Here is a 25,931-nt window from a genome sequence, read left to right on the forward strand (position 1 = left end):
GCTCAAACCATATGAAATGTCTTTTGGCCTCCATGGTTAAAACGTTCCTAACATACATTCCAGAAAACTCCAAGATCCACTTCCTTTGGTTCTGGTAGGGGCATTTCCTCAGGTGCATTTTCTTATTCCACCCCAAGATGCAAAGTGATCATTTGTTCATGTCCTCAGTTGCTGGAATCCTCTTCCAACAACAAAGACCTCCTCAATCAGCCCAAGGCAGGATCCATGGAGTTTGATAGACCTTCCCCAAATAAAGACAATAAAGAAAAAGATGTGGTTGTAAACAGAAGGGCTCTCCACCCAATTTGCCTACACATAAATAAAAATGGCCACCTTGATACAATGAAACTGTTGAGGTTTACGTTCTAATTTGGATTACATCAAAGCAGCAATTGCTTCCTACCATCCTGTATGTTTTTCTGTACAAGAAACATATCTGAAACGTACTGATACAGTCAGCTTTTGGCAGTTTTCTTTGTATAGAAATGGGAGGCTGTGTGATGGATAAGTGCATGGGAGGGGTGGCACTGTTGGTTGATCAGCATGTGCCCACCCTGTCTTTGCCACTCGACACACGCTTGGAGGCTGTAGCCATCCGTGTTTCCTTGGATAGTACCATCACTGTTTATTCTCTCTCTACCTGTTACCTGGAGAGACCATGATCAATCAGCCTTTGATGATGTCATTGAACAGTTGCCATCCCCCTTTTTAATCCTGGGGACTTTAATGAACATCATCCCCTCTGTGGAAGTGATGATATTGATGGGAAAGGTTGCTCTATAGAGCATATACTCTCTTCTCACAATCTTTCTCTTTTCAATACTGGTTCTTATACTTATTTTCATGCACCTAGTCAATCCTTTACTGCTATTGATCTCTCAGTTTGCCCCCCTTCACTATTCTCCCACTTTTCACAGAGGGTTGACAATAACCCACTAGGCAGTGATCATTTTCCCATATTTTTGAGAGAAATTGGCCATGGTTGATGCTACCCAACCCTTGTACTCCGATGAAAGCTGGATCAAGCAAATTGGCCCTCTTTCACTGCTCTCGCAGAACTTGATCCTGCCATCATCTGTAAGTCATCAGTAGATGACTGTGTGGGAGCAGTAACTGACTGTATTATACAGGCAGCTGCTTAGTGTATTCCTAAAATCTTGACATGTTTCCACGATATCCTCGTCTGTGGTAGAATCCACCTGCCACATGGCAAGGAGGGCTCAAAAACGGGCCCGGGATACTTTTCATAGCTATCCCACACTCTTGAACCACCTCACTTTCTAGCAGGCCTGTGCACCTGCTTGGTGGGTAAGATGTCAAAACCAGAAGTAATTTTGGATTAAGTTCACAACCAGCAAATTTTCTATCACCAGTTCCAAAGTCATATGGGGCAAGAATCGAAAGGTCAGTGGGAAGTATAATTCTGTCCCCCTCTCGATCGTGCTCTCTGATGGTCAGGAAATAGCTGATACCCAGATCATTGCTGATACTCTAGATGAAAGCTTTTGCCAGGTATCTAGCACCTCTGCTTCATTTCCCACCTTCTTCGCCTTCAAGACTCAGGCAGGTGATCATCTCTTTCCTTTCAAGTTTGTTGTCTCTTTACACTTGTGGAACTCAAACTGGCCATTCATCGGCCTGGCAGTACATCAGTTGGACCTGAGGATGTACACTATAACATGCTGTGCTGTTTATCTCCTGCCTCTCTTGCTATTCTTCTGATTGTTTTTAACCAAATCTGGCAGGAGAATGTTTTTCGTGATGCCTGGTGGTGGGCTTTTGTCCTACCTTTCTCTGAGCCTGGAAAGGATCCCAAGATTCTTTTAAACTACCATCCAATTGCTTTGATGAGCTACCCCTGTAAGACCTTACACAGGATGGTTAAAGCTTGTCTTGTTTGGTTCTTCATAATAAACAACCTCCTCTGGTCCACCACGGACCACCTAATTTGACATGAAATGTCAATCAGAGAAGCCTTTCTCAAACTTCACCTTGTATCAGTATTCTTTGGCATTGAGAAGGCTTATGATACAACTTAGAGATATGGTACTTTGGGAGACCTGGGTTGCTTGACCAAGGCTGTGTTTTGAGTGTCACACTTTTCAGTATAATGCTGTCACTGAACAACTCCCTCTTACTATTGCAAACAGGCTTTATCTCGATGACTTTCACATCTCATGTCAGTCATTGAACATGAAGTATATTGAGTGGCAACTACAGATTGCCATCAGTTGTTTACTGAAGTAGACCACAGCAAATGATTTTAACTTCTCTCTCTCCAAAACTGTTTGCATGCCATTTTGCTGCTAACGGGGTATTCACCCTGATCCTTAAATCCGTATCAGTGAAGTTGTACTACCTGTGTTCGTGAGAGAAAGTTCTTGGGGCTTATCTTTCACCATAAGCTTACCTTTATACCACACATCAAGCAGCAGCAGGTCAATTGTACATGAGGACTGAACATTCTCTGTGTCCCCTCTTTCACCTCTTGAGGAGAAGATCAATGTTCTGTACTAAAGATATATTATGCTTTTATTTGATCAAAACTAGACTATGGGTCACTGGTCTGTGGCTCTGCCAGGACCTCAGCCTTGAGGAAACTGGACCTTATTCATCATCAGGGACTTCAGATCTGCACCGGTCTTTCCACACTTCCTCAGTTTAGAGCTTATATACAATCTCATGAAACTCCTCTACACATCTACTGTTTGCAACTGTGCTTTGAAACTTTGATCCTTACTTCAGCATCTCACCTGTAGTTGTATTTTCCTTCCTCAGTAGGCCATGCATTTTCAGAACAGACAATCTCCCATTGCTCCTTTTGGCCTTTATATCCAGCAAATATTCCCAGTTGGAATTACTGTCTGTTATTTGCTGAATATCTTTCAAACTGTCCTTCCATTCCTATTTATACGGATGGTTCAAAATCAGGCAACACTCTAGGCTCTGCCATGGTTTGTTGTAGTTAGGTGGTTGCATGCAGAATCCCCTCTACAGCTTCTTTGTTCACTACTGAACTGTATGCCATTTCTTTTGTCCCGGGTCACATAGATAATAAGCAGTACTCAATCTGCGCTATTTATTCTGATTCAGTTCTCTACTAGCCCTGGAATCGCTTCACGTTAGTTCTTATTCTATTCTTGCTGATATTCAAAACTGTCTGGTCCCCTTCTCTTTAACATCTACTTTTATTCAGTTTTTCTGGATACCAGGCCACGTTGGAATTCACGGGGACTGACTCGCCAATGCCGCAGCTGAATCTGTCTGCTCTGGCACTGTCACTGCTATGTCTGTTCTGTACGTGGAATTTTTAAGGCTCAGCTCCATGCCAGTTGGCTGTTGACTTGGAGTGAGCAATGTGAAAGCAAGCTTTTCCAAATAAAACCCTCTATTAGACTTTGGCTGTCTTGCTTCCATAAGGATCAAAAGAAGGAAGTTGTCCTAACTAGACTGCACATTGGTCACAGTTTTTTAACTCATTGTTTTTCTTTTATTTTGGACTGATGCACCAATGTGTTGTTTGTGTAACACTCAGGTTAAAATAATAAAATTTTCTATCTTGCCATTGTCGTGAGTCATAATGACGGCACCATTTTAAACTAATTTTGTCCGAAGGTTTATCCATAACATTAGACAGTGTTATTGGCAATTGTGGCACTTTCCACCTTAGAAATGTTTTTTCATTTTTTAAGGGTCATTAATTTTTTAATGCTATTTAAGTTTTTTAATTTATAAATCAGACCTTTTGTAATGTGATTCTCTTTTAAGAATCGAAGTACATCTACTTTGATTTGGAATTACAAAATGACCATAGCATCAAATAACTCAAAACCAGTACTAGAAAGGCCAACTTCAGGGGTCTAATGCTGTTATTTGAACTAGCTGCTAGTCATCCTGACAAGTTATAATAATTCAAATTTTGCTCCAAGTCTTTTAAAACTTGCATTACTTTACTTTCAGAAAATGGCCATAACATCAAATAACTCAGATCTAGGACTGGAAAGGCCAACTTCAGGTGCTTAATGCTGATTTTTGAACTTACCTGTTAGTCATCTTAGGGAGTTATGATAATTACAGTTATGCTATAGAAAGTCATTTACAATTTGTATTACTGTAGTTTTTCTTTTACTGTTGTAGACTAGATGTAAAAATTGGAATTTAATGCTATTTATGTTTTAATTTAAAAATTAAACATTGTTTTATTTTACCTTAATTCCTTTTTATGAATTTTAATAATTTTATTTTAATTTTTAACTTTTACTGGATGTTTGGCACATACAGCTTACTTGCTTCACACCATAAAACACCAAACCAACCAACCAACCATTGTAGGATTATAGTTTTGTTTTAGAGCAGGTAAGACCATTTTGAAACTTAAAATTTTCTGGCAGTGCAAGTATTTTTAAGTTAATACTTGCCAATTATCAAATTATTATTCAGCAGAATTAGCAGAGTAAGCTAGCTGTGATAATATAGATAGCACAATATTATTGGTGGAAAGTAGTCACATGATGTGTATATATTTCTGAAATGGTGTGAAACTGATGTAGTGTGAAGACTGGTATGTAGCAAAACATTATTTATCAATGCTTAAAGAGGGCTAGGATCGAGGTAGCTTTGTGTGAGAGGAAGTAAGTGCTTATCAGAAATACATTCTCAGTGTAAGAAAGTATTAACTTTAAGATAGGCGGTGATTTAGAGAAATAAAGGCTAAACAATTTTTAGCCAAATATTAAAATAATGTCAGAAAAACTTTCAGCTGAACCAATAAATTTATGTCAAAATAAATACTGCAGGGAGTAATGAATTTATTGGTGTTTTGAACAGTTAAGCTGCTCTATTTAAATGGAAGTATAATACTTTTACAATTGTGTAGTGAAATTGTAGACTTCAAACAACCCAATAAACCAAACAAAAATATGAAATGTTTTAAACCTGGGCTGAACTGAGCAAAACATTCAAAGGTGTATAATGAAAGTTATGAAAGTAGAACCCATTTATAATATGTATAATTTGTTGAATAACCATGATTTTTGTAAACATTTTTTGGTTTTTGTATTGTTAAAAGCTTGTTCATATTTATAATGTTTGATAATTTTTGGATAAGCACTCATTTTTATTTAGATAATCTTTTGATTAAAAATATTCAGTAATAACATATAAGTAGTATACCTCTGCTTTTTTAATATTTTGAAAACTAACAATTATAATAATGTGGAGAAATAAATAATTTCCAGTGCCTCAGTTTGATTCTTGTGGTAAATTTATATTCAGTACTTTATATTTTATGTATTGGATTTTTTTTTTTTTTTTTTCCCCAAAGAGGCTAATAAAAAGAATGATGCATGTAGTTTTATGCTTTACTGAATTACTGGAGACACCATTATTAACCTTTATGATCTGATATTAAAACTACTTGTCTTGTATTATGTAGGTTCATTATAAACCTTACTGAAATTCAAATTGAACAGTTTTATATATTACCTTACGACTTACGTTCAAGTTTTTGTTTATTCTACTAAAAGAGCAAAGCCTTTTTTTTTATGAGAGAAAATTCTCTGTCAGTTGCTCTTTGGAAGAAACCTTTATTTATGTATAATATAATGAAGTATTAAGTAATTATAATAATTTTACTTTCTAGACTGGCATCTAGAATTCCTGATGATGTTCTCTATGCATCTGTTAATCCTGAATATATGAGTACTGGTAAGTCATGACAAAACTCTCGGTTTGAGTACAGAAAAACTACTAAGATCACTTTAAATTGTCACTTCATTTTAACCCTTTCTTGAAGGGCTAGGTATAATGGGTTTACTGTAAATTTTGTTGCATTTAGTAGAATTTTATTAAAGATTTGTTTGTGAAAATATAGAATCTATTTCATTACTAACCCAAGTGTGAAGTTATTTTCTTGTTATGATTAAAAAACTATTCTTCATTCCAAAACAACCCAAGCATAATCTCTGTAATCTCTAAAACCTCCTAAATATATATTAAACGTTTGTTTTCAGTAAGACTTTATATTGTGCCTGTTATTTTATCTACTCTAACTGTGTGGGGTCTGTCAGTTTTACAGAACTCATAGTACCTTCAAGAAATTAGGAAATAAATATAAATTATGCATTTTTTCATTCTAAAATTAGTGCAGGTTATAACACAAAAATACAAATGTTTAGTCTAAATAACTTGATTCTCATGATGTTATATATTTATTATTTTTATTATATTGACTTTCCAGTCATGCCTGACTGACATTCCATAAATTGCATTGACATGTTGCACACAGACTCATGTTGCCATATCCAGTATTGTAAAACTGGCCTTTAATCCTTACAAAGTAACCCTGTCTTGGTTGTGTTTTAGTAGACGAGTATTTTGTAATATGTATATAGTCACATTTCAATTGTATGTTATTAGTATTTTGAAATAAGTTATTACACTTATTTTTCTTAAAATATAAAACAGTAAAAAAAGCCAAGAATTATCTCATCTCGGGACAGTTTTTGAACTTGGTTGCTGCTAAATGCAGATTGCTAAGCTGTTTAAAATTTCACACATGAAGAGTATGAAACAAAATATATATATATAATATTTTTAAAATTTCTTTATTATAACAGTTGAATAACCCCAAAAAATAATAAGTTACTTCATCAGCACTGTAGAATCCCATTATAATTTATCAAATTTAATACTTTATCTTTATTTGAATCTAACAAAATACAAAATCACAAAAAGACTAAAGACTCAAATTACCAGCTCAAAGGTTTGTCTTGAAAGAAAGAAAAGACACTGTTATATTGGAAAATGGCTGAGAAAATCAGGAAAAGGACATTCTGAGCTTTTAGTTGTTTATTTACATACCGTATATTCAAGCAAATGTACAGAAGGGCCCTTTTCCAAAAATGGAAAGAAGCAAACAGGGTAACTATGTGTAATTGAGTACATAAGTGATATCTGAACAAAATGAAAATATATGAGATTCTTATTTTATATTCTAGCTTTCCAGTATTGGAAATTTAAGTCTTAATTTGTAGGAAACTATAGACTTAGTATTTTGACGTCACAAACATCTAATTTTAACAAGTTATGCATTCAACATACCACATGACTTACGAAAATCAGTATTTAGATGTGTTCTTTTAATATTTACTTTTAAATTAAGAAATTATCTTGTATATAATACTAAAATTTGAATTATATTCTAAAAGTTGATACCAAACTTATTGACATAAATTAATAAAATAGTAGTTCAATTTGAATTTTGAAAATAAGTCAACAAACGAGATGAGGTGGCCTTTGACCCATCTCAGTAGGATCAAGAACATTTAAATGCTGGTAAGGAAATTGTTTGGAAATACTATGTTGTTAGTATTATCAGTTTGAAGGTGTTATGGAAAAGTCTGATTCTACGTAAATAAGGATTGATCATACTTCAGTTTTTCATAAACGTTACTGTATTTGATGCACTGTCAATTTAAATATAAAGCATAATAGTCATTGAATATTTTTGTGTCAAAACTATACAGTTTTTGTTTGAAGAAAAAACAGTCTGTAGCAAAATTGCATTGTACCCTGTTATATTTATGTACTGTTTACTTGAACCTGACATTTCACCACTGCTTGTTAGAGACCACATACATTCTTTGTCTCAAGTTTCATTAATGTTTTTGTGTTGTATCAGTCATTTCATAAGATAACTGTATTTTTAATAGGATATTGTATTGAACATTTATTATATACTAAATTACTCTTCTTATTTGTTTCATTCCATCAATGATAGACAGAATAAATACTTGCAGTTTTCAACTGTGGGAATAATGATTTCTTGAACTGGCACACATTACTAAAGTAATTTTTGTTTATAATTTGTATATCCTTCAAATTGATATAAATAGACAGCATTTATTTTTCAATGCATTATTTATAAATCACATCTACATAATTATTTTTGAAATTATAAGTTGTAAGAAATTTTAAAATATTCTGAACTGATCTTGCATCACTTGTCTTGATCAGTAATATACTAGGTTCTTCTGATATGGTAGTTCCCTCCACTTACTAGGTTTAGCTTTTCCCATTTTGTGCTGCCCTCTATATGCAAACGTTTTTTTATAATGCATGCCACAAACCTTCTGCATCCTATCCCTGTCAGAACAAAAAGTTCCAACAAGTCTTTCAAGTCATCTCTTCACCTGTGGGAGAGCACCACTATCACATGATGCATGTGACTCCCTCTATGCAACACCACCAAACCATCATTTTTTATTTTGGCTGTCTTTGAGTTCACCTGTCTTTCTTTTTGTTCCTGCTTCTCAAATTGGTTTAATTTAATTTACTTGGTTTCATGATTTTTTTTCTTTTTGCACATTATTTTTGAAAGTGTTTGCTGTATTTTGCTGCAAAAAATTTCACTTGTTTGTTTGGTATCAAGCATGAATTCCAAAGTAAACATTACTACTTCACATGCATCTCATTCATCTGATACCATAATTCAGTCAAACGTGAATCAGTATTTGGTTTCACCAAGTTTTGTTAGAGGGATTCATTATATCTTTCCTTCCCCTTTCTCCTTTGTTTCACAACCATGTTTCTTTTTTTCCTCCTGAGGACCCATTGTCATACCAATGCTTATCTGAGGTGGTGCAAAACCTCTTCATAAAATAAGCTATAGAACCTGCTTCACGTGATCTGAGGGGGGTTACTTCTACCTCTTTGTAGTTCCCTAAGAGACAGAAAACTGGAGATTGGTCATTAATCTGTCTTGTCTCAGTCAATATGTTCACATCCTACACTTGATCATGTAATCCTACCTTACTCTTCAGTGGGCTTTTTCTCTAAGTCTTTGGATGACCCAGTTGTATGTCTCCAGTATTAATCTGCATATTCCCATATCTGAGCATTTTTGTCCTTGTCTTCAGTTTGTCCATTGTAGGGTGGTGTACCAGTTTCACACCCTACCCTTGGTCTGGCTTGGATGTGCATTTTTTGTTGGATGATGCATACCTTTGTTATACATCTTCATGCCCTGGAATTGCACTTTTACTTTTATATGGATGACTGGCTTCTTCCCACTTATTCTGAACAGTAATTGGCCTGTCATACTTGTCAGCTCCTTCTCAAAGCTGCTCAGGTAATGTAGACAGTCTTTCTGAGATGTTTAAAGTATAGTACAAGAGGTTGTTTACCAGTAATTTAGGTACATTCCAAGAACTTTCCCACCAAGGCAACATACATAAAATTTTCTGTTTAAGATGAACCATGCTCATTTGCAAAGTAGATGTGTTACTAAGTGACAGTTTTAAATTGAATGTCACGCTTATAACAATAGAAAAAGCAGATTTCCCATTGTTATTTCTCTAAATTATCAGTAAATGTAGAAATATGGTAAAACCTGTTTGAGACAAAATCTCACTGGACCAAGTAAAATTTCCAGCTTAAGCAGGTTTTCCAGTTTAGACAGTGGACATGCATTTCCTCAATAAAATATAATTTTTGAGTGGAATGTTATACTTGCTTGACTCAAGGGAAGTAAGACATTTGTGAATAAAATTATTATACTGTTCATGTTATATTTATTAGAATAAATATTAGAATAAGAACAAAAATAGACATTCAAAATATACATAAGTACACAAAACCTTAATCAAATTTATGCAGTTAAAAGAGAATGCCAATTCTACGGCCTTTTCATGAAGTTCATTTTCTCCCATCATTTTTGCATATAATTTGATAGCGTTAACATAACTTAACATTTGCTATGAAATAGAAATTCCTATTTCCTCACTATTTTGTCCATTTTGTTTGTCTTCTGAATCTCTCACACTGTTACCATCTTGTGATTCTATTATAGATTTTAAATCAATTTCATCAGTTTCTGTTAAAACATTCTTGCCAATGTTTACAAAACTGTGTGTTATCCTGAAGATGAATTAGGAGGGTGGAAATGTTGTTCTCTCCTTATCCACAACAGTGTTAATACCCATACCAGCTGTTGTGAGATACATTTTTATTTCAAGTGGATTTCTTGTGATCAAGAGTTATAGAAGAGGACATTGAGTTATGAAACAGTGTCCAGTGTGTAGCCTAGAAAAGACAACATTCTCCCTCTAATTCTTACAGACACTAAATGGCCAAACAACAGCCTTAGGCTTAATATGGAAAAGGTTGTTATGAAGTTGCTGACTCCAAAACAAATGCCAAATTGTGTGAAGTCTGTATTCCATGTAAGGGATGGGTGGGGCTGTGACAGTGACAGAGCAGAAAGACTTAGCTGCAATGTATGATAGTATGGAAATTCTAAATAATAGTCAGTTTGGGTTTAAGATTTAGGTTTAATGGACCAAACCAATGGCAGAAAGTTAAATAGTGAGAGGAGAGAGGCTTCAATGGTGAGTTTGACAGATCTATTGATATTTCAATAAATAAAAGAGGATAAGAAGTTCAGTTATTATATTCTTGCTTTTAATCATGTATAGCTTATGTTTCTAATTGGTTGATAACTGCAGTAGCCTATTTAGAAGCCATAATATTTTAAATGGAGACTTCAGAGCTCAGACACATCATGTGATACAAAAAAAATGAAGCTTGAGGGTTTATAAATATTTCTTTTTTTAAATTAAGAAGAGGGAACTTAGATAATATAGAAATATGAATTAGAAACTATGCTTTTATGCTGAATTTGTTGATATGTATTGATAATAAAATTGTATAATGAATTTTTGAGTGAAACCCTGAAAGTCGTGACATGCACACTTTGTTCCTGTGGTACAGAATAATTACAAGTAAGTTGAATCTGCTTTATCTGTTACTGTTAAGTAACAGGAAATTTTGTGTTCACTTTGTTTAAAAATGTAAAAAATTTGGGATAAAAAAGGAAAAGCAGAGGTTTTTGCACAAACACAGTGAAAATAAAATGTAATATACACATGACTGATACCTTTATAAGTAGTAACTCAGAAGAGAGTTTCTTCCAAATAAACCTGAAGCATAAAATAAACTGTCATTATCTTTTACCATCTCATTTTACAAATGTTAACTGTATTTCTCTTTTTGTTTGTATCAGTATATGTGCCAGATGAATGGGAGGTTTCTCGAGGTAAAGTTTCTTTAATCAGGGAACTAGGTCAAGGATCTTTTGGGATGGTTTGGGAAGGAGAAGCCAAAGGTATAGTGGAAGGCAAACCAACAGTGAAGTGTGCTGTAAAGGTGAAATTATATATTCATTTTTATTTGTGCTTCATCATATGCTAAGTATAATAAAAAATTGTATCATTTTTATTCATGCAAAATTATCGAAGATTAAGGAAAATATTTAGTCTCTTTGAGTAATTTCCAAATTGTATGGTATTTAGTTATTTGATATAGAAAAATCTATATGTTTCAGTGAACTTCGTAATAAAATAATATATGTATATTCTGATTCACAATGTTAGCATTTATTTGGTAGTTCTTAGTTATTCATGTTTCTCTGCATTTAATGATGTCTCTTCCATGTGGTACCTGCATAACTGTTATTAGTGTTTGTAAACTTTGAAAATTTATTTTAAGTTTGCATTTCTCTTATCCTTATAGTAAAGAAAATGACATTTATAAAACATTATAAATACAGTATTAACATTTCTTGCCTGTGTATATATATAAATAAAAATCTTAGCTTTATTGAATGCACTCATTAACATAGCATAGTTTGATGGTAAAAAAATAATTATAAGCTGAAATAACTGTAAAGTGGGACATGTTTTTGGATTTTGGAACTGTGTTCTATAACATCAAAACAGTTGTTGACAGAGGAGATTAATTAAAGTAACAATTATAAATTCTACACATATTTTTATTGTACTGAAAAAACTCACTAACTTTTAAATTGATCTAAATTTACAAAAATTAAAGATTGTATCTCAAACTTGCTGGAAGACACTGTGTATTGTCATCAAGGAATGTCTGTAATTGATGAATATTGGCTTATATAATATTATCAGACTCTCACTAGAACATTGAATGGGACTAATTATTTCCAACCAGTGCATCATCTTTATTTTATATTTTAAATACAATTATTTATTTACTTTTTTTAATTGGTTTAACTTACCTGGTAATTTAGCTTGTTCACCAAGTGAAAAAAAGTACATGTGGAAAATTGTAAAAAACAAATATATTTATTGTACACATGTCATTCATTAGGCATAACTGTTAACTTCACCTTCTTTTTTTAATTGTTTATATTGAGTGTTACAGAAAGTTAAAACCTTTAGCTGAAAGACTCAAATATCATATTTGCTTGAGAATATAATGCTCACCCAATTTTCAAAGGTTAAATTGAAGGAATTTTCTTTTATGCATCAGTTGTACAAAAGTTTTTGAATAGTTTACGAATATAGTAAACAGTCATTGATGTAGTAAACATTTTTGGAAATCTTTCATTTAAATTTTTATGGGTGTCACTTGTATAAAATTTATTGAAAAGTTTATATGTGGTAATAAACTAAGCCAGTCATTCATCTTCACATAAATCTTCATCACTGCTATCATTATCACTACCAGAAGATTCATTGCAACCATCAAATTTGCTCCCTTGAATCCCTTGTCTGACTGCTACAGTCTGTTATTTTTGTCCCATCGAATGTATTGGATATAAAACATTTTGTGAAACCTTTGATGATTTTCAGTGATAGCTTATAGCAAAATATGTAACAAAATGGAAAGTGCACAAACATAATGCAGTCAATATTTCCAGGAAGTATTTGAAGGAAAAAGTGTGCATTATATACAGGCAAATCTGGCAATTAGAATAAATTCTGTTTGCAAATTGAAATAACCTCTGTAAAATAGATATTTTTCATACAAGTTAAGGACATTATTATGACTGCTCTTTTCATATTTATGAATTTTGTTAGAATTTTTTTCTGCAGCTCCATGTAAATTATCTGTTTACAACAAGTTGTAAATAAGTTAGTATTAGGATAGGTGGCATGGCAATATTCTCACTGACTTTTACTGCATGAGGGAAGCCCATGAATTTTGTTTTTGCTTTCCTGAAGTTACCCTTCAAGGTGGATTCCTGTACATGGTGAAGGGATTTCTCAAAAAAGATTCTGCACTTTAAGTTTACCTCCTTTGGGATCTAAATATCCACCCACATGTTTGCTGTGTGTGAGGTGACCTGTGACGGGGAGGAGATGATCCTGGTGATTCAGGTGTTCAACCTCAACATGCTACTTTTGCCTTGAATTTGTGTAGACTGGCAGACTTGGGATGAATCACCCAGGGTCAGTCAGCAGGTCCTGTTTGGCTAGAATTAACTGTGTACAAGTGTTAGACATTCATCAACAGGTATTGTGTCTGATGCCAGTGTTTGGGAATAGTACTTACGAAAACTGTGGTATTGCTGCAGTGTCCTTGTTTGGCTTTGTAGTGCAGAGCTTCATGGTGAATGAGGTCAGTTGGCAATGAATTTTTCTTCTTTTATCATGGTTCCTAGAGTCAAAATAAATTAATAAAAAAGCAGCTCATTGGTAAATGGCCAGATCTTGAAGACTCTGAGCAACAATATTCAACATCATAACACCTGTACCTCATTTTCTTAAACTACATTCTCTTTCACACAAACATTTAGGGCAATGTCTCCCTTTTTCATTGAGAAGGGACAAGAGGGACTTGCTGGCTCTCCAACATCAATCAGAAAGCCTTCACTTTGGTGACATATTGGTGGAAACATTCACATCTGAACACAGTGAACTCCTGTTGCATTCAAATGCAATTGGGGATATACCTTGCCTTCTTCTACACCTATGCCTCATTTTCTCACACTGCATTCTTTGCCAAACAATACTTTAGGGCACACGTGTCCCTTTTTTTTATTCAGAAGAGATTAGAAGGGTTTGCTGGCTCTCCCAACTCAGTCAAGAAGCCACATTCTGGGAATATCTTGGTGGAAACATCTACCCCAAAACACAGTGAACTTCTCTTGCATTCAGAAACCATTGGAGATACATACATTGAGGTAACTGTTCTTGCTATTTTGAATTTCTCACAAGGAGTTGTTGAGAGGGATTTGAAGAACATACCCAAGTAAGAAATCCTTGCTGGTTTTTTCACCCAAGGAGTTTCTGCTTTCTGCAGTGAGTTATATCTTTGCTCGTAAGGATAGAATTATACTGTCTACCAGTGTTCTAATTTTTATATTTACAACAATACGTCCACCTGCCACTGTCGAGACAGGTTTTCTGAACTGTAAGGTAAGGCCATATACTCCCAACCTTCTAGATGTTTTTAGTGTCAATGGTTCAGTCACTCAAAGGCATCTTGTCATGGTTCTTTGATGTGTGCTTATTTTGGTGGCAAAGACCTTGATGTCTACAAATGTGAACTGGAACCTTACTGCATTAACTGTAGTGATTAATAAGTTTCTCACTTTTGTTCTCACTTTTGGAGAAAGAGGTACAGCTTTTAAAAGCCATAAACAACATTTCTTACCCCAAGGGTCGTAAGTTATTGTCTCCAACTTCATCTCAGACATATGCTGCTGCACTACCTTCTACTGCTTCAGTGGGAGTGCAAACAGATTTTTCTGTGCCTTCAAAGAGTCATAATCAAACCATGTGCAGAGTCTTTTGCCCTCTTTGGATAAGCCTATTGGCAAATCTATGTATGATCCTGTCTCTGTTCCCACCATTTCTTCCAGTGACTGCTTGGCATATCTTCTTCTGCCCCAAGATGTAGAGTGATTATTTGTTCTTTCCCTCAGTCGCTGTAATCTGCATTTACTGACCGAGACCTGCCCACTTGATCCAGGGCAGGATCCATGGAGGTGGAAAGATCTCCTTCCAATAAAGAAAAATTACATACTTGTAAACAAAAGAATTCTCTACCTAGTTCTCCTGCAGCTAAATAAAAATGGCCACTTTGACACAGTGGAACTGTCAATGTTTCAATTTTAATTTGGGTGACATTAAGGCATTAACTGATTCCTGTCATCCTGTGTATCTTTCCTCTCAGAAAACATTTATGAAACCTCTCAATGCAGTTGCTTTTTGGCAGCTTTCTTTATACCAGAATGACATGTTTTGTGAAGGACAAGTGCATAAAGGGTGGTACTGCTGGTAGACCAACATGTGTCCATCCTATCTTTGTCACTTGGTATGCTCTTGTTGAAGGCCATTGTTATCTGTGTTTCCTTAGGTTGTACAATCATAATTTGTTCTCTCTTGTTTCCTGCAGAGACCTATGATCAAACAGATTTTGATTCTTTCATAAAACTGTTACCATCTCTCTTTTTAATCATGGGGAACTTTAATGGACATAATTTCTTCTGGGGTGGTGCTGATATTAATGGGAGGGGTCATTCTGTAAAGCACATGCTCTTGGATCATAACCTTTCTTTTGTCACTACTGGTTATTATATTTATTTTCATGCATCTAGTCAGCTTTTCACTGCTGGTGATCTCTACATCTGTTCTCTTTTACTTTTCTTGAAGAGTTGACAGTGGCTCACAGGGCAATGATCATTTTCCTATCATTCTGAGGGAGACTGACTGTGGCTGATGCTACCAGACCCACATGTCTTAGTGAAAGATGTATCAGGCTAATTGGCCCTCTTTTACTGCTCTCTCAGAACTTATGCCATTGATAGATGACTGCATGTCAGCAGCAGCAGTGACTGACTGTATTGTCCATGCAGCTGCTCAATCTGTTGCTCTGACCTCATCACATTTTCCACAGTATCTTTGTCTATGGTGAGGTTGTGCCTATCAAATGATATCCAACACTTCCAAAGCATATTGCTTTTTAGCAGGCTCTTGCTCAGTAGGCAAGACATCAAAGTTTAAGTTCACAGCTAATGTCTCTTCTACCAGCAGTTCCAAAATCATATGGGACAAGATTAGGAAGATCATTGGGTAGTATATTTCCCTTCCCCTTTTGATCTTGTTCTCCAGTGGCCAGGAAGTTGCTGATGCCTGGAGCATTGGTAATACTCTCGGCAGAAGCTACTCTCATGCATCTTACACTTCTGCTTCATCTCGTACTTTGCCATCAAGTCTCAGGCAAAGTGATTGCCATTTTCCTTTAAGACCAGTTGTCTCTATGACTGTAATTGCTCCTTTACACTGGTATAACTCAAGCTTGCTCTTCATTGTTCTGCCAGTACATAAGTTGGAACTGATGATATTCATTGTGAGATGTTGCAACATCTCTCTCCTGCCTCTCTTGCTATTCTTGTAGTTGTTTTTAATGGGATCTGGAAGGATCCCACAAGTTTTTCTAACTATTGTCCAGTTGTTTTAATGAGCTGTCTGTGTAAGGTCTTAGAGAGGATGATTAGTGTTTGACTTGTTTGGTTCTTTGAATCAAACAAAATCTTCTTGTCCACCTAGTGTAGGTTCCAATGACAGTGCCCCACCTGATTTGACTTGAAATTTCAATTGTAGAAGTCTTTCTAAAGCAACATCTTGATTGACCTTGAAAAGGTTTGCAATACTTTGTGGAGGTATGGCATTTTGCAAGACATCTATTCATGTGGATTGTGTGGCCATTTACTAACTTTTATTAAAAAAATTTTAATGTGCTAACACTTCCAAATCTGTGTGGTCTTGATGCTTTCCTGTTCTTTGTCAAAGGAACGTGGAGCCATTTAGCATTGTGTCTTGAATGTTGCACTTTTCAGGGTGACTGTTAATGCTGCTACTGCACAATTTTCTTCTACTGTTGCAAACAGGTTTTATGTTGACAACTTCTACATCTTGTGTCAGTCACTAAGTATGAGATCTATTGAATGGCCCTTAACCATTTCTTGAAGTGGACCACAGCACACAGTTTTACCTTTTCTTTCTTTAAAACTGTTTGCATGCACTTTTGCTACCAACTGAGTATTCATCCTGATCCCAAGTTCCATCACAGTAATGTTTTTCCCTTGATCCTAGAACTAAAGTTCTTGGGACTTATCTGTTTTTAGATAAGCTTATTTATAAGCTGACCTTTATTCCACACATCAAGCAGGAATATATGTCAAGTGTACAAGAGCACTGAACATCCTCCACGTCCTCTCTTTCATTTCTTGGGGAGCAGATCAATGTTATATGTTGAAGATATGTCATGCCCTAATTCAATCCAAACTGGTCTATGGGTCTTTGGTCTATTTTCAATGCCAGGACCTTGGCCTTGAAAATTTTAGACCCATTCTCGGGCTTCAGCTCTGCACAGAGGCTTGCTGCACTTCGCCAGTCCAGAGTTTGTACACCAAGTCCCACGAACCTCCTCTTCATCTATGCCACATGCAACTTTCTTTATAGTATTTTGCATTATTGTTTGAAGAGTTACTAATTAAACTTTTGATGGCCAGATTAGTTAAAAGTTTGCAATGAAGCTTAGGAGCTTGTAATTTAATTCTGTATACCTGAACTCAGCAGACATTAATCAAACTCAGCAAAAGAAATAGTGTTGACTTAACAAGTGAATACTTTTCAGTATATATGAAATTGACATATTTACTCAGTGCGAGTAAGGAAATGGTGTTTTTTGTACAGACTGTCAATGAATCAGCATCATTAAGAGAAAGAATAGAATTTTTGCAGGAAGCTTCAGTTATGAAGTAAGTATGATCTCTTTTAATACAAAGTTTTATTATGTAAAAACATTTCTACCTATGAATAAACAATTTTTAAAGAACTGTTTAAAAATTCAGTTAAAAACTAAAGATCATTTTATATTTGATTAACATGAATGCATTTTGAATGTATATCTTGCTTATAATTTCATGCATAAGTGATTAAACTGAGTGTAAAAAGGAAATGCATGTTATTTCTCATCTTAATCATTGTGTATATGTGTGTGGGTGAGTTTGAAAGGGTATTGTTAATCATTTTAAAGTTTTTGAGATTATTGTTATTATGTATGTTTCAAAGATTGGATTAGACTTCAAGATATTTATTGTACAGGTTTATTATGAAGTTAGTTGAACTGTTTTACCATTCTTAGCTCAAAAAACTAATAATCAGATATGTGTAATATTTAGTGTTTATGGTTGCAAGATGAAAGGAGATTCCATCATCAAAAATAAGCCGTACCATGAGGTGCTATAGTAAAATTTCACATCATTGACTTGTAAAAATAGCATCAAATATGTTAAATTATTATGTCATTAAAAGAAAAACCATGGCTCTTTATCTTTAAACATTAGAGGTGTTCTTATAAAGTATTACTACAGCCACAGTACTCTTTGAGGAGGCATCAATCACCATGTAGTTGTGCATACTCCAACTCTAAATGTGCTAAGTGTACTTTAATGAAATTTGACAAGTTTTTAGTAAAGTTACAAGTATATTGTGCACAATTGATCAGATTTTGTAATAAAGTGCTTTTTACTAAAGATCTGTATTTGAATATATGAAACCTTTACTGAGTTATTCTGTCTGAAAGGTGTTTTCATGCTAAGAAAAAAGTTATTTTCATCTTACAATTTTTATATTTTATTTGGCATTAAATGAGTATAAAAAGTATTTCCATTAAAACATTTTTACTTTATTTCTCATATTCTGTTCTCTAATACTGACTGTATTGAAGTCATCAACATAGTGTATGAAAATTTTTCAAATATAAAATAAAAGCAGAAACATTTTCTTTTAGAATCATTGCAAATTCTAAGAAACAATTACAGTTATTTCTTCTAATAGTTTCAGAAACTTTTTCAATTTAGTTTTGTTTTAATGTTCTCTGAACTATGCCTAACTAGACATAACAAAGCAGTAAATCATCCAGAGTACATTGGCTGTTAATTATGTCATGAGATGGCAGTTCATCTGTGTTTCTTTAAATATATATATATATATATATAACACTTTTTTCACTTTAATTTATTCTCTAACCTAATAAGTTCCTGCTTTTTACATTTTAGTTACTTTTGTTTAAAAATATAACAATAAATTAAAAATATACATAAAAACTAGAAATTTAGCACCTACCTTGATTCCATATTTTAACAGCTATTGGCCAGTTCACCTCCTTTTATCATTTCATTTTCACCTGATTACTTTGTTGCTGGGGCCTGTTGGCAAGAGATACTATCCTTTACCAAATATGACTTCCATCCATCTATACCTACCATAGCATGTTGCATCCCACTGCTTCCTTCAGGCACTTTTTGCATGTAAATTTTACACATTTTTTCTGAACCATCTTAATATGGGAGTTTGACTAAACTCTGTTTGGAAATGAATCATTGTCTCAGAAATTTAAATTTTCTTTATTTGATAGATATTTCTGCATACCTTCCCACCCATTTCTTTTACTTCTGGTGCACATTTCTTAACTGCCGTGTCAAAGAATGAGTTTTCAAGTGCATAAAAGTGTAAGGAGAGTTACTGTGCATGGAAGTACATTGCACTCTTATTGATGGAGGGCTCCATTACATGATTAAATAATCATGCATGCAGTGGTATAAATTTGCATGAAATTAGGAGCTTTCACAAGGCTAGTGGCAAGCAACTATCTTTGGTAGAACATGCAAACATGTGAGGAAGATAGTTAAACTGTGTTTGGATGTATCTCTCAGAAATACATTTTCAGTTATATTTTATTGAAGAAAGGTCTTACAAACTGCATATTGTTAGACTCCATATGTAAAAAACAAAAAACAAAACAACCTTATTTAAGTACACCTATACTGTCCCTTGGAATAGAAAAAGTGGATTTACCATATTAATCTTTTTGGTGAACAAGTGTTAAGGGAATACTGTCATGAAAATGGCAAGTGTATAAGACCATTCAATATTGAGGCTTAAGTTCCATTAAAAAGCTTGAAGTATTGTCATTCCTATGCTTTAAAGAAGAGGAGTTTAAAATTAAACATTCTTCATGAAGAAACAAGTTCCTGCCCTACTGTACGGTGAGGGTTGAATAATCAGAAACAATTTTTCACATGTGTAACCAGTGTATAGTCTCCAGCTCTAACCCTTGTTGAGTAGCTGGTTTTTGTGATCATATGAAGTCTTTTGACATATTTTAAATTGCCTAGTTCTTTGGTGAGCATGAAATGTATCCTAGTACACCAAATAAACTAACTAATGTTCAAATCTGTGCAGTATTATTCAGCTCTGTATCATGTTCCCTCATGAATGAAAGCAATATTGAACATGAACTGTGGGTCACATTGAACATTATTAAAATGTTAGCTGTGAAAACTTTGCAACCATTGTCCTCTGGTAACAATTATTTTTGGCATTGGAGTTGTCTCATTAATTCATCTATCAAATATTATCGCTCTGTTTTGATTAATTTCTTAATTATGAACTTGCAAGAGATGAACTAACTTTACAATAATCTGTACTTCTTAATAATGTTTTGCATGGAGAAATAATTTAATGGATAGCTTACATTTATTACAACATAATTTTTTGTAAATTCTTTTGCTAGACTTATTATCCAGGTCTTCATTGAGTTATTTTTTTTCTTATAACAAACCACCCATGTAATATTTGAATTAAATATTGCAATCTGGAAGATTTTTACAAACAGACAGCTTGCCTTGAATAATATTTAACGATAAAGAAAGAACAAGCATGTGTCTCAGATATGTTCTTATAATATTAAAGAAAAGATGTTTGGTAATGAAAGTCTTTTATATTGTGCTCTCTTGCCAATGTTTTTTTTCCACAAGTATTGAATGTAATGGATCAGTATGTTGTCTTTTTTTTTTTTAAGGTCATTCAACTGTCACCATGTGGTAAAGCTTTTGGGTGTTGTGTCCATAGGCCATCCAACTTTGGTCATCATGGAGCTTATGGTTAATGGAGATTTGAAAAGCTATTTGCGTGTTCATCGGCCTGACAATGAGGTGAGGGAAACTAATTTTAATGTACTAATATTTGAGGCCTGGCATGGCCAGGTGGGTTAAGGTGTTTGACTCATAATCCGAGAGTCGCAGGTTTGAATCCCCATTGCACCAGACATGCTCGTCCTTTCAAAATAAGAAATACTTACCCAATCTTCTTATTGCTGTCAATCATCAAGGAAACTTACACCTATTTTTCTATGCTAATGGTTGTAATGATTTAATTTCAGTCCAACATTTTTATGCAATAAAATTTTAAATTTCAGTACCAAATTCTCATGAAGTTAACTTTTATGCATTGAAGTAACATATTAGTAATAGAATGGATATATGTTTATATTTAAATTGAGCTAGGCTCTAGCTATTTTTCACACCCAAATCAATGCAATCCATTTCAAAGTGAAAATTTCAACATTGCATTGAAAGAACTATAGAAAATAAACTTTAGTAATTTTTTACACACACTAGAAAAACTGAAAACTTCAGAGTTACAATATATTTAATGAAAAATATATCTTATTTTATCCATCAGAACTTTAAAATTTAAAATTTTCATATTATCTTAGCATGCTTCCAACAACATTGTTAACTTTGAGACATTTCTGAATTTTTTTTTTCTGAACATAATATGGTGCTTGTAGCCCTCTAGATTGGTTGTTTAGGTCTAATTATGGTACAAAGCAGCTAGGCTGTCTTTGTCAAATTATTTTTAAAAATACAAAAAGAAATAAAATCTATAGAAAGTGAAAAGCAAACTATCTAAGAGCTAAACAATGCTCAAAATTAGATAAAAAAAAGAGAAATAAAAAAGGCCAATGGCTTTAAAAAACAAATAAAAAAATAATCAAGCTAGACAGTGTCTGGGGTAAAGCTGTAGGAAAGATGTATAAAATTATGCAACCCCTTACATTCATAATGACAGAACTTACATAGGCAGATGAAACTGGTTGTCACAAAGACCACACATTGACAGAATCAGTTCCATATAAAAATAGTGAGTAAAACAACTGTCACCAATGAGTAGTCAAGACAAGACATCTTCCTCGATTGACAATTCAAAAAACAAACTTGCTTATAATTCTTGCATTCTAAAAATTTATTTTTATTGTTTGCCAGGTATTGTAAACACATTAAAACTGTTTGCCCTATTTTTTAGTCAAAACAAAGCTTGAGTTTACAATTCTGTGAAGGTTTTAACTCTATCAACATGGGCTCAGTCAGTTTGACTGAATACTTGTCCTCTTTATACCAATTTAAGGTCTGTTATAGATTTAATGTTTTTACCTTTCAATATAAGGTATATATCTACACAAAATTTAACATTCATTTAACATTACAAGTCTTTCACATACAAAAATAAATCATATACTTTTAAAGAAGTATTTTTAATGAACTAAAATAAATATTTATCCATTTATATAACAAGTGTTTGTTTTGGATAGAGTGTGTGAAAGGTAATTTTATGTAAAGATTAAAAATATTTTTTCTACATAGGGGTGTAGAATTCATTTTGTTGCTATATATTAAACTTAAGTACTGATAGTGTTGTTTGTAAATTACTTAACTCTATTACTATGGGTCATGGGTGAAAAGCCATGTTATATCACATTTGTTGACTCATTTTCAAAGTTTTATCAAACTGCTATTTTATGAATGTACTTTAATTTATTTGATATCACATTGTAAAGTATAATTCAAATTCTAATATGATTCATGAGTTATTTTTTTTAAATAAAAGTTTTACAAAAAGATATCCTAAATATTAACTTTTGTGTGTCATGTATTATGTTGAATGCAACATTGATTCAGGTTACATGTTTGTGATGTCCAAATACAAAGTCTATATTTCTTATGAATTAGGAACTCAAATTACTGATATTGGCAAGCTAAGATATCAAGTAAGAGCCTTTTGTCTTTTCTGTTTGCTGAGATGTTGCACATGTACTGAATAAAACACAGTGGTTCCACTTACCTCTTTCCATTTTTTGAAAATGCTCCCTTATATACATTTCTGTCTGTGACATGCAAATAACCATTTGAAAGTTTAGAATGTCCTCCTATCGGCTTTCTCAACCATTTTCAGGTATTATGACAGCATCTCGTTTTTTTCAACACAAGTCTTCAAACTGATAAGTTAAGTCTTCAGTCTGCTTGAAATTTCATATTTTTTAGACCCAAATACAATTTAGTTACTAATTTTAATAAATTATAATAGAATTCACAGAATCAGTATAGTAATTTATGAATTTTTGGTTATTTCTAATGAATGTATTAAACTTGTTTTTAAAATATTGTTCGCATCTTTCGTGTGCAAACTTTTGTAAGGCTTAGCAACCTACTACAAGGAGCAAATGAGTACAAAGTTTATAAATAGAAGAGATAATTATTTGCTTTACATCTTTATTTCCTGTTCTATGTTTAAAGAAAGATTAGCTTAAAAACTTATTTGTAAATAGTAAAATTATATATGCATATATTAATGTGTTAGAAATGTAATGTCTCTGTGTTTTATAAAAATAGTAGTACACTAAAACATGGCCAAAGAAAGGTCATTTTGTAAACCTGAAGATAACCTAAGAAGATTGGTTAAGATGTTTTCTGTACTTTATTTTAATTAAAGTTTTAATACCTATACCAATCATCTTGAGAATAATGCTTGAATGTGGTAACAGTGGTGCATATGCACCACATCATTACAACTTCTGTAATGTTAGCCAGGCACTGCTGAAAGGTCAGTATATATATATATAAAGATATATATAAAATGTATATATATTAATGTACAATGTTATGAAATTTAAGCTATTTAGACTAAACATCTGTACTTTCATGTCATAATTTGTTATCATCCTAGAATGAAAAAAATCATAATTTCCTAATTTTTATGGAGGTTATGAAATCAGTGAATCCAAACCAACCTGTACAGAGATACAGTAGTGAAAATAATAGATACATTTTTTTTTCTAAAAAAATATCTGTATGTTATAAAGACTTGAAATTGTTCTTATGCAGAAAAGTATTTTTAATCTTGAATCAAAATTACTCTGCATGTTGCCTACTCAACATCCTAAAACACACAAAAATTACAAGAAAATCTTTAATTAAAAAAATCTTAATACCTAATTTTAAACCTGGCATTTTGTGTTTGAAAACCTTGTAATGTCTATCAAGTTAAACTGCAGTGTTTTATAAAAATATGTGTACATTATGAAATATCATAGTATAATTAATTTCATGGTTATAATCTGGTTGGATTCCACCCAACCTATAATGGAAAATAACTAGTTGGGCATGTTCAATGTAATGAAGCAATCTCACAATATTGTTTCAAAATACTGGCCAATTAGTTACAGACTTACATCTCCCCATTTATGGTAATTGCATTTTTTAAAATCATATTATGTCTGTTTTAAAGCTGCAGGAATATAGAAAGGAAGGATATTTAAGTATAGTAACTACAGTAATGTAAGGCCTGCAGCAGCAAACTACTGTATTAGGTTGTACAGAAATAAATGCCAATTTTGAACTGTGAAGTTTGGAAAAGTATAAACCAGTGTTGTAAAACATACTTTAATCAAAGTAAGCACCATTTGTTTCAACATACTTTTGCTAATGTGTAACGATGTTGTTTATGCTCCTCTGTAGAAATTAGAATTTCTCTGGTCAGTGAACTTCATGAAAATTGCTTCTGCAGTTGCATGGTTTTGAAAGCATTTATTGTTCAAAAAGTTGTTAAAGTGCTTAAAAAAATGAAAATCTGTAGGGAAAGGTCTGGGTAATAAGGTGGGTGAGGTAAAATCTCATTTCCCAATTCATTCAATTTTTGGAGCACCATCCTTGACATGTGGGGACAAGCATTGTCATGAAAAAGAATAGGGCCCCTTTGATTGATCAGAGCTGCTTGTTTATCACACTACTGTCAGTGTATTTCAGCCAATTCTTGACAGTATTTGTCCACTGTGATTGTTTCTCCTGGATTCAAAAAGTTATAGTGAATGATGCTAGCTTTAGTCCACCATACAGTCATTATGATTTTTCTTTGGTGAAACTTGGGCTTTGGGAAATGCTCTGGTGCTGTTTTACAAATCGTGTAAATCGTTTCTGACTGTCATACTGAATCCAATTTTCATTGCATGTCTACCCTATCCGTTCAAGAAATGGATCATTTTGATTTTGTAAAAGCAGTGTAGAGCAGGTCTCATTATGCAGATTATGGTGATTTTCAGTCAGCTCATGCAGAACCCACTTATCCAACTTTTTCGCCTTTCCAATCACACTTGAGTGGTTGCCAATGCTTGATTTGCTTGTGCCTAGCTTTTCTGCAAGCTCACATACTATTGTGCAAGTGTCTGTTTCAGCTGCATCTCTTAATGTGTTTTCACCTAAGGACAGCTTCCTTCCATGAAATTTGTGGTTTTCAAGCCTATTATTTCCATATTGAAACCTTTGGAAGCAACACTGAACTGTACGTTCAGTAACAGCTCCATGGTCGAATGCTTGGTTGATGTTCTGTGTAGTTTTTATAGCTTTTCATCCAACTTTGAAGTCATAGAGGAAAATCAGATGAAAGTCCTTCTTGTCCATGTTATCTTGAGGGTTATGAAAGTTACTCTGAGTAGAGTTGAAACAGCAGACAATTAAGACACCTTGTGAACAAAAAACATTGGATTAAAGCAACTGACTAATGATAAGTTACTCAGTATTCAGCTTCTAAATGTTATCGTGAGAATTCCATTCCAACATTTATTTCTGGACAACCTAATAATAATGCTGATCATTTTATTAATGAATGACAAGTTTTATGTATTCAAGCAGCATACAACCACATGAACAAGATAATGCTTATTAATTCATCTTGATCAAGCAAACATTAAAGTTTTTGTTATAGACATTTGTTTTACCAATTTTGAATACTTTTTTCATTATTTTTTACATCTTACAGTATTTTCTGTTGTGTGCTTCATCAATAATAATTGAATATGGTTAGTTATCCAATGCTATTGATTCACTGATCTTGTAAATGTTTTCTAACTTGTAAATGGTTTTATTTTTCTTCTGTGCTAAATGTAGCAGACTTTGAAGTGTCTGGCAAATTCTTTCAAAGTGCTTT

General features: G+C 33.4%; 1 protein-coding gene across 11 annotated transcripts in view; it reads left to right on the forward strand.

Moving 5' to 3' along the window:
* The window catches only part of LOC143249089 (insulin-like peptide receptor), a 148,096-nt gene that overhangs the window by 111,353 nt on the left and 10,812 nt on the right, over positions 1-25,931 (forward strand). For all 11 annotated transcript variants that reach the window (XM_076498337.1, XM_076498339.1, XM_076498334.1 and 8 more), the window contains 4 exons: positions 5,642-5,706; positions 11,063-11,205; positions 17,520-17,584; positions 20,692-20,824. In XM_076498337.1, coding sequence (XP_076354452.1) covers positions 5,642-5,706; positions 11,063-11,205; positions 17,520-17,584; positions 20,692-20,824 — 406 coding nt within the window. The remainder of the gene's footprint in view (positions 1-5,641; positions 5,707-11,062; positions 11,206-17,519; positions 17,585-20,691; positions 20,825-25,931) is intronic.

The sequence above is a fragment of the Tachypleus tridentatus genome, chromosome 4 (genome assembly GCF_004210375.1).
Source record: "Tachypleus tridentatus isolate NWPU-2018 chromosome 4, ASM421037v1, whole genome shotgun sequence".
Lineage (NCBI taxonomy): Eukaryota > Metazoa > Arthropoda > Merostomata > Xiphosura > Limulidae > Tachypleus > Tachypleus tridentatus.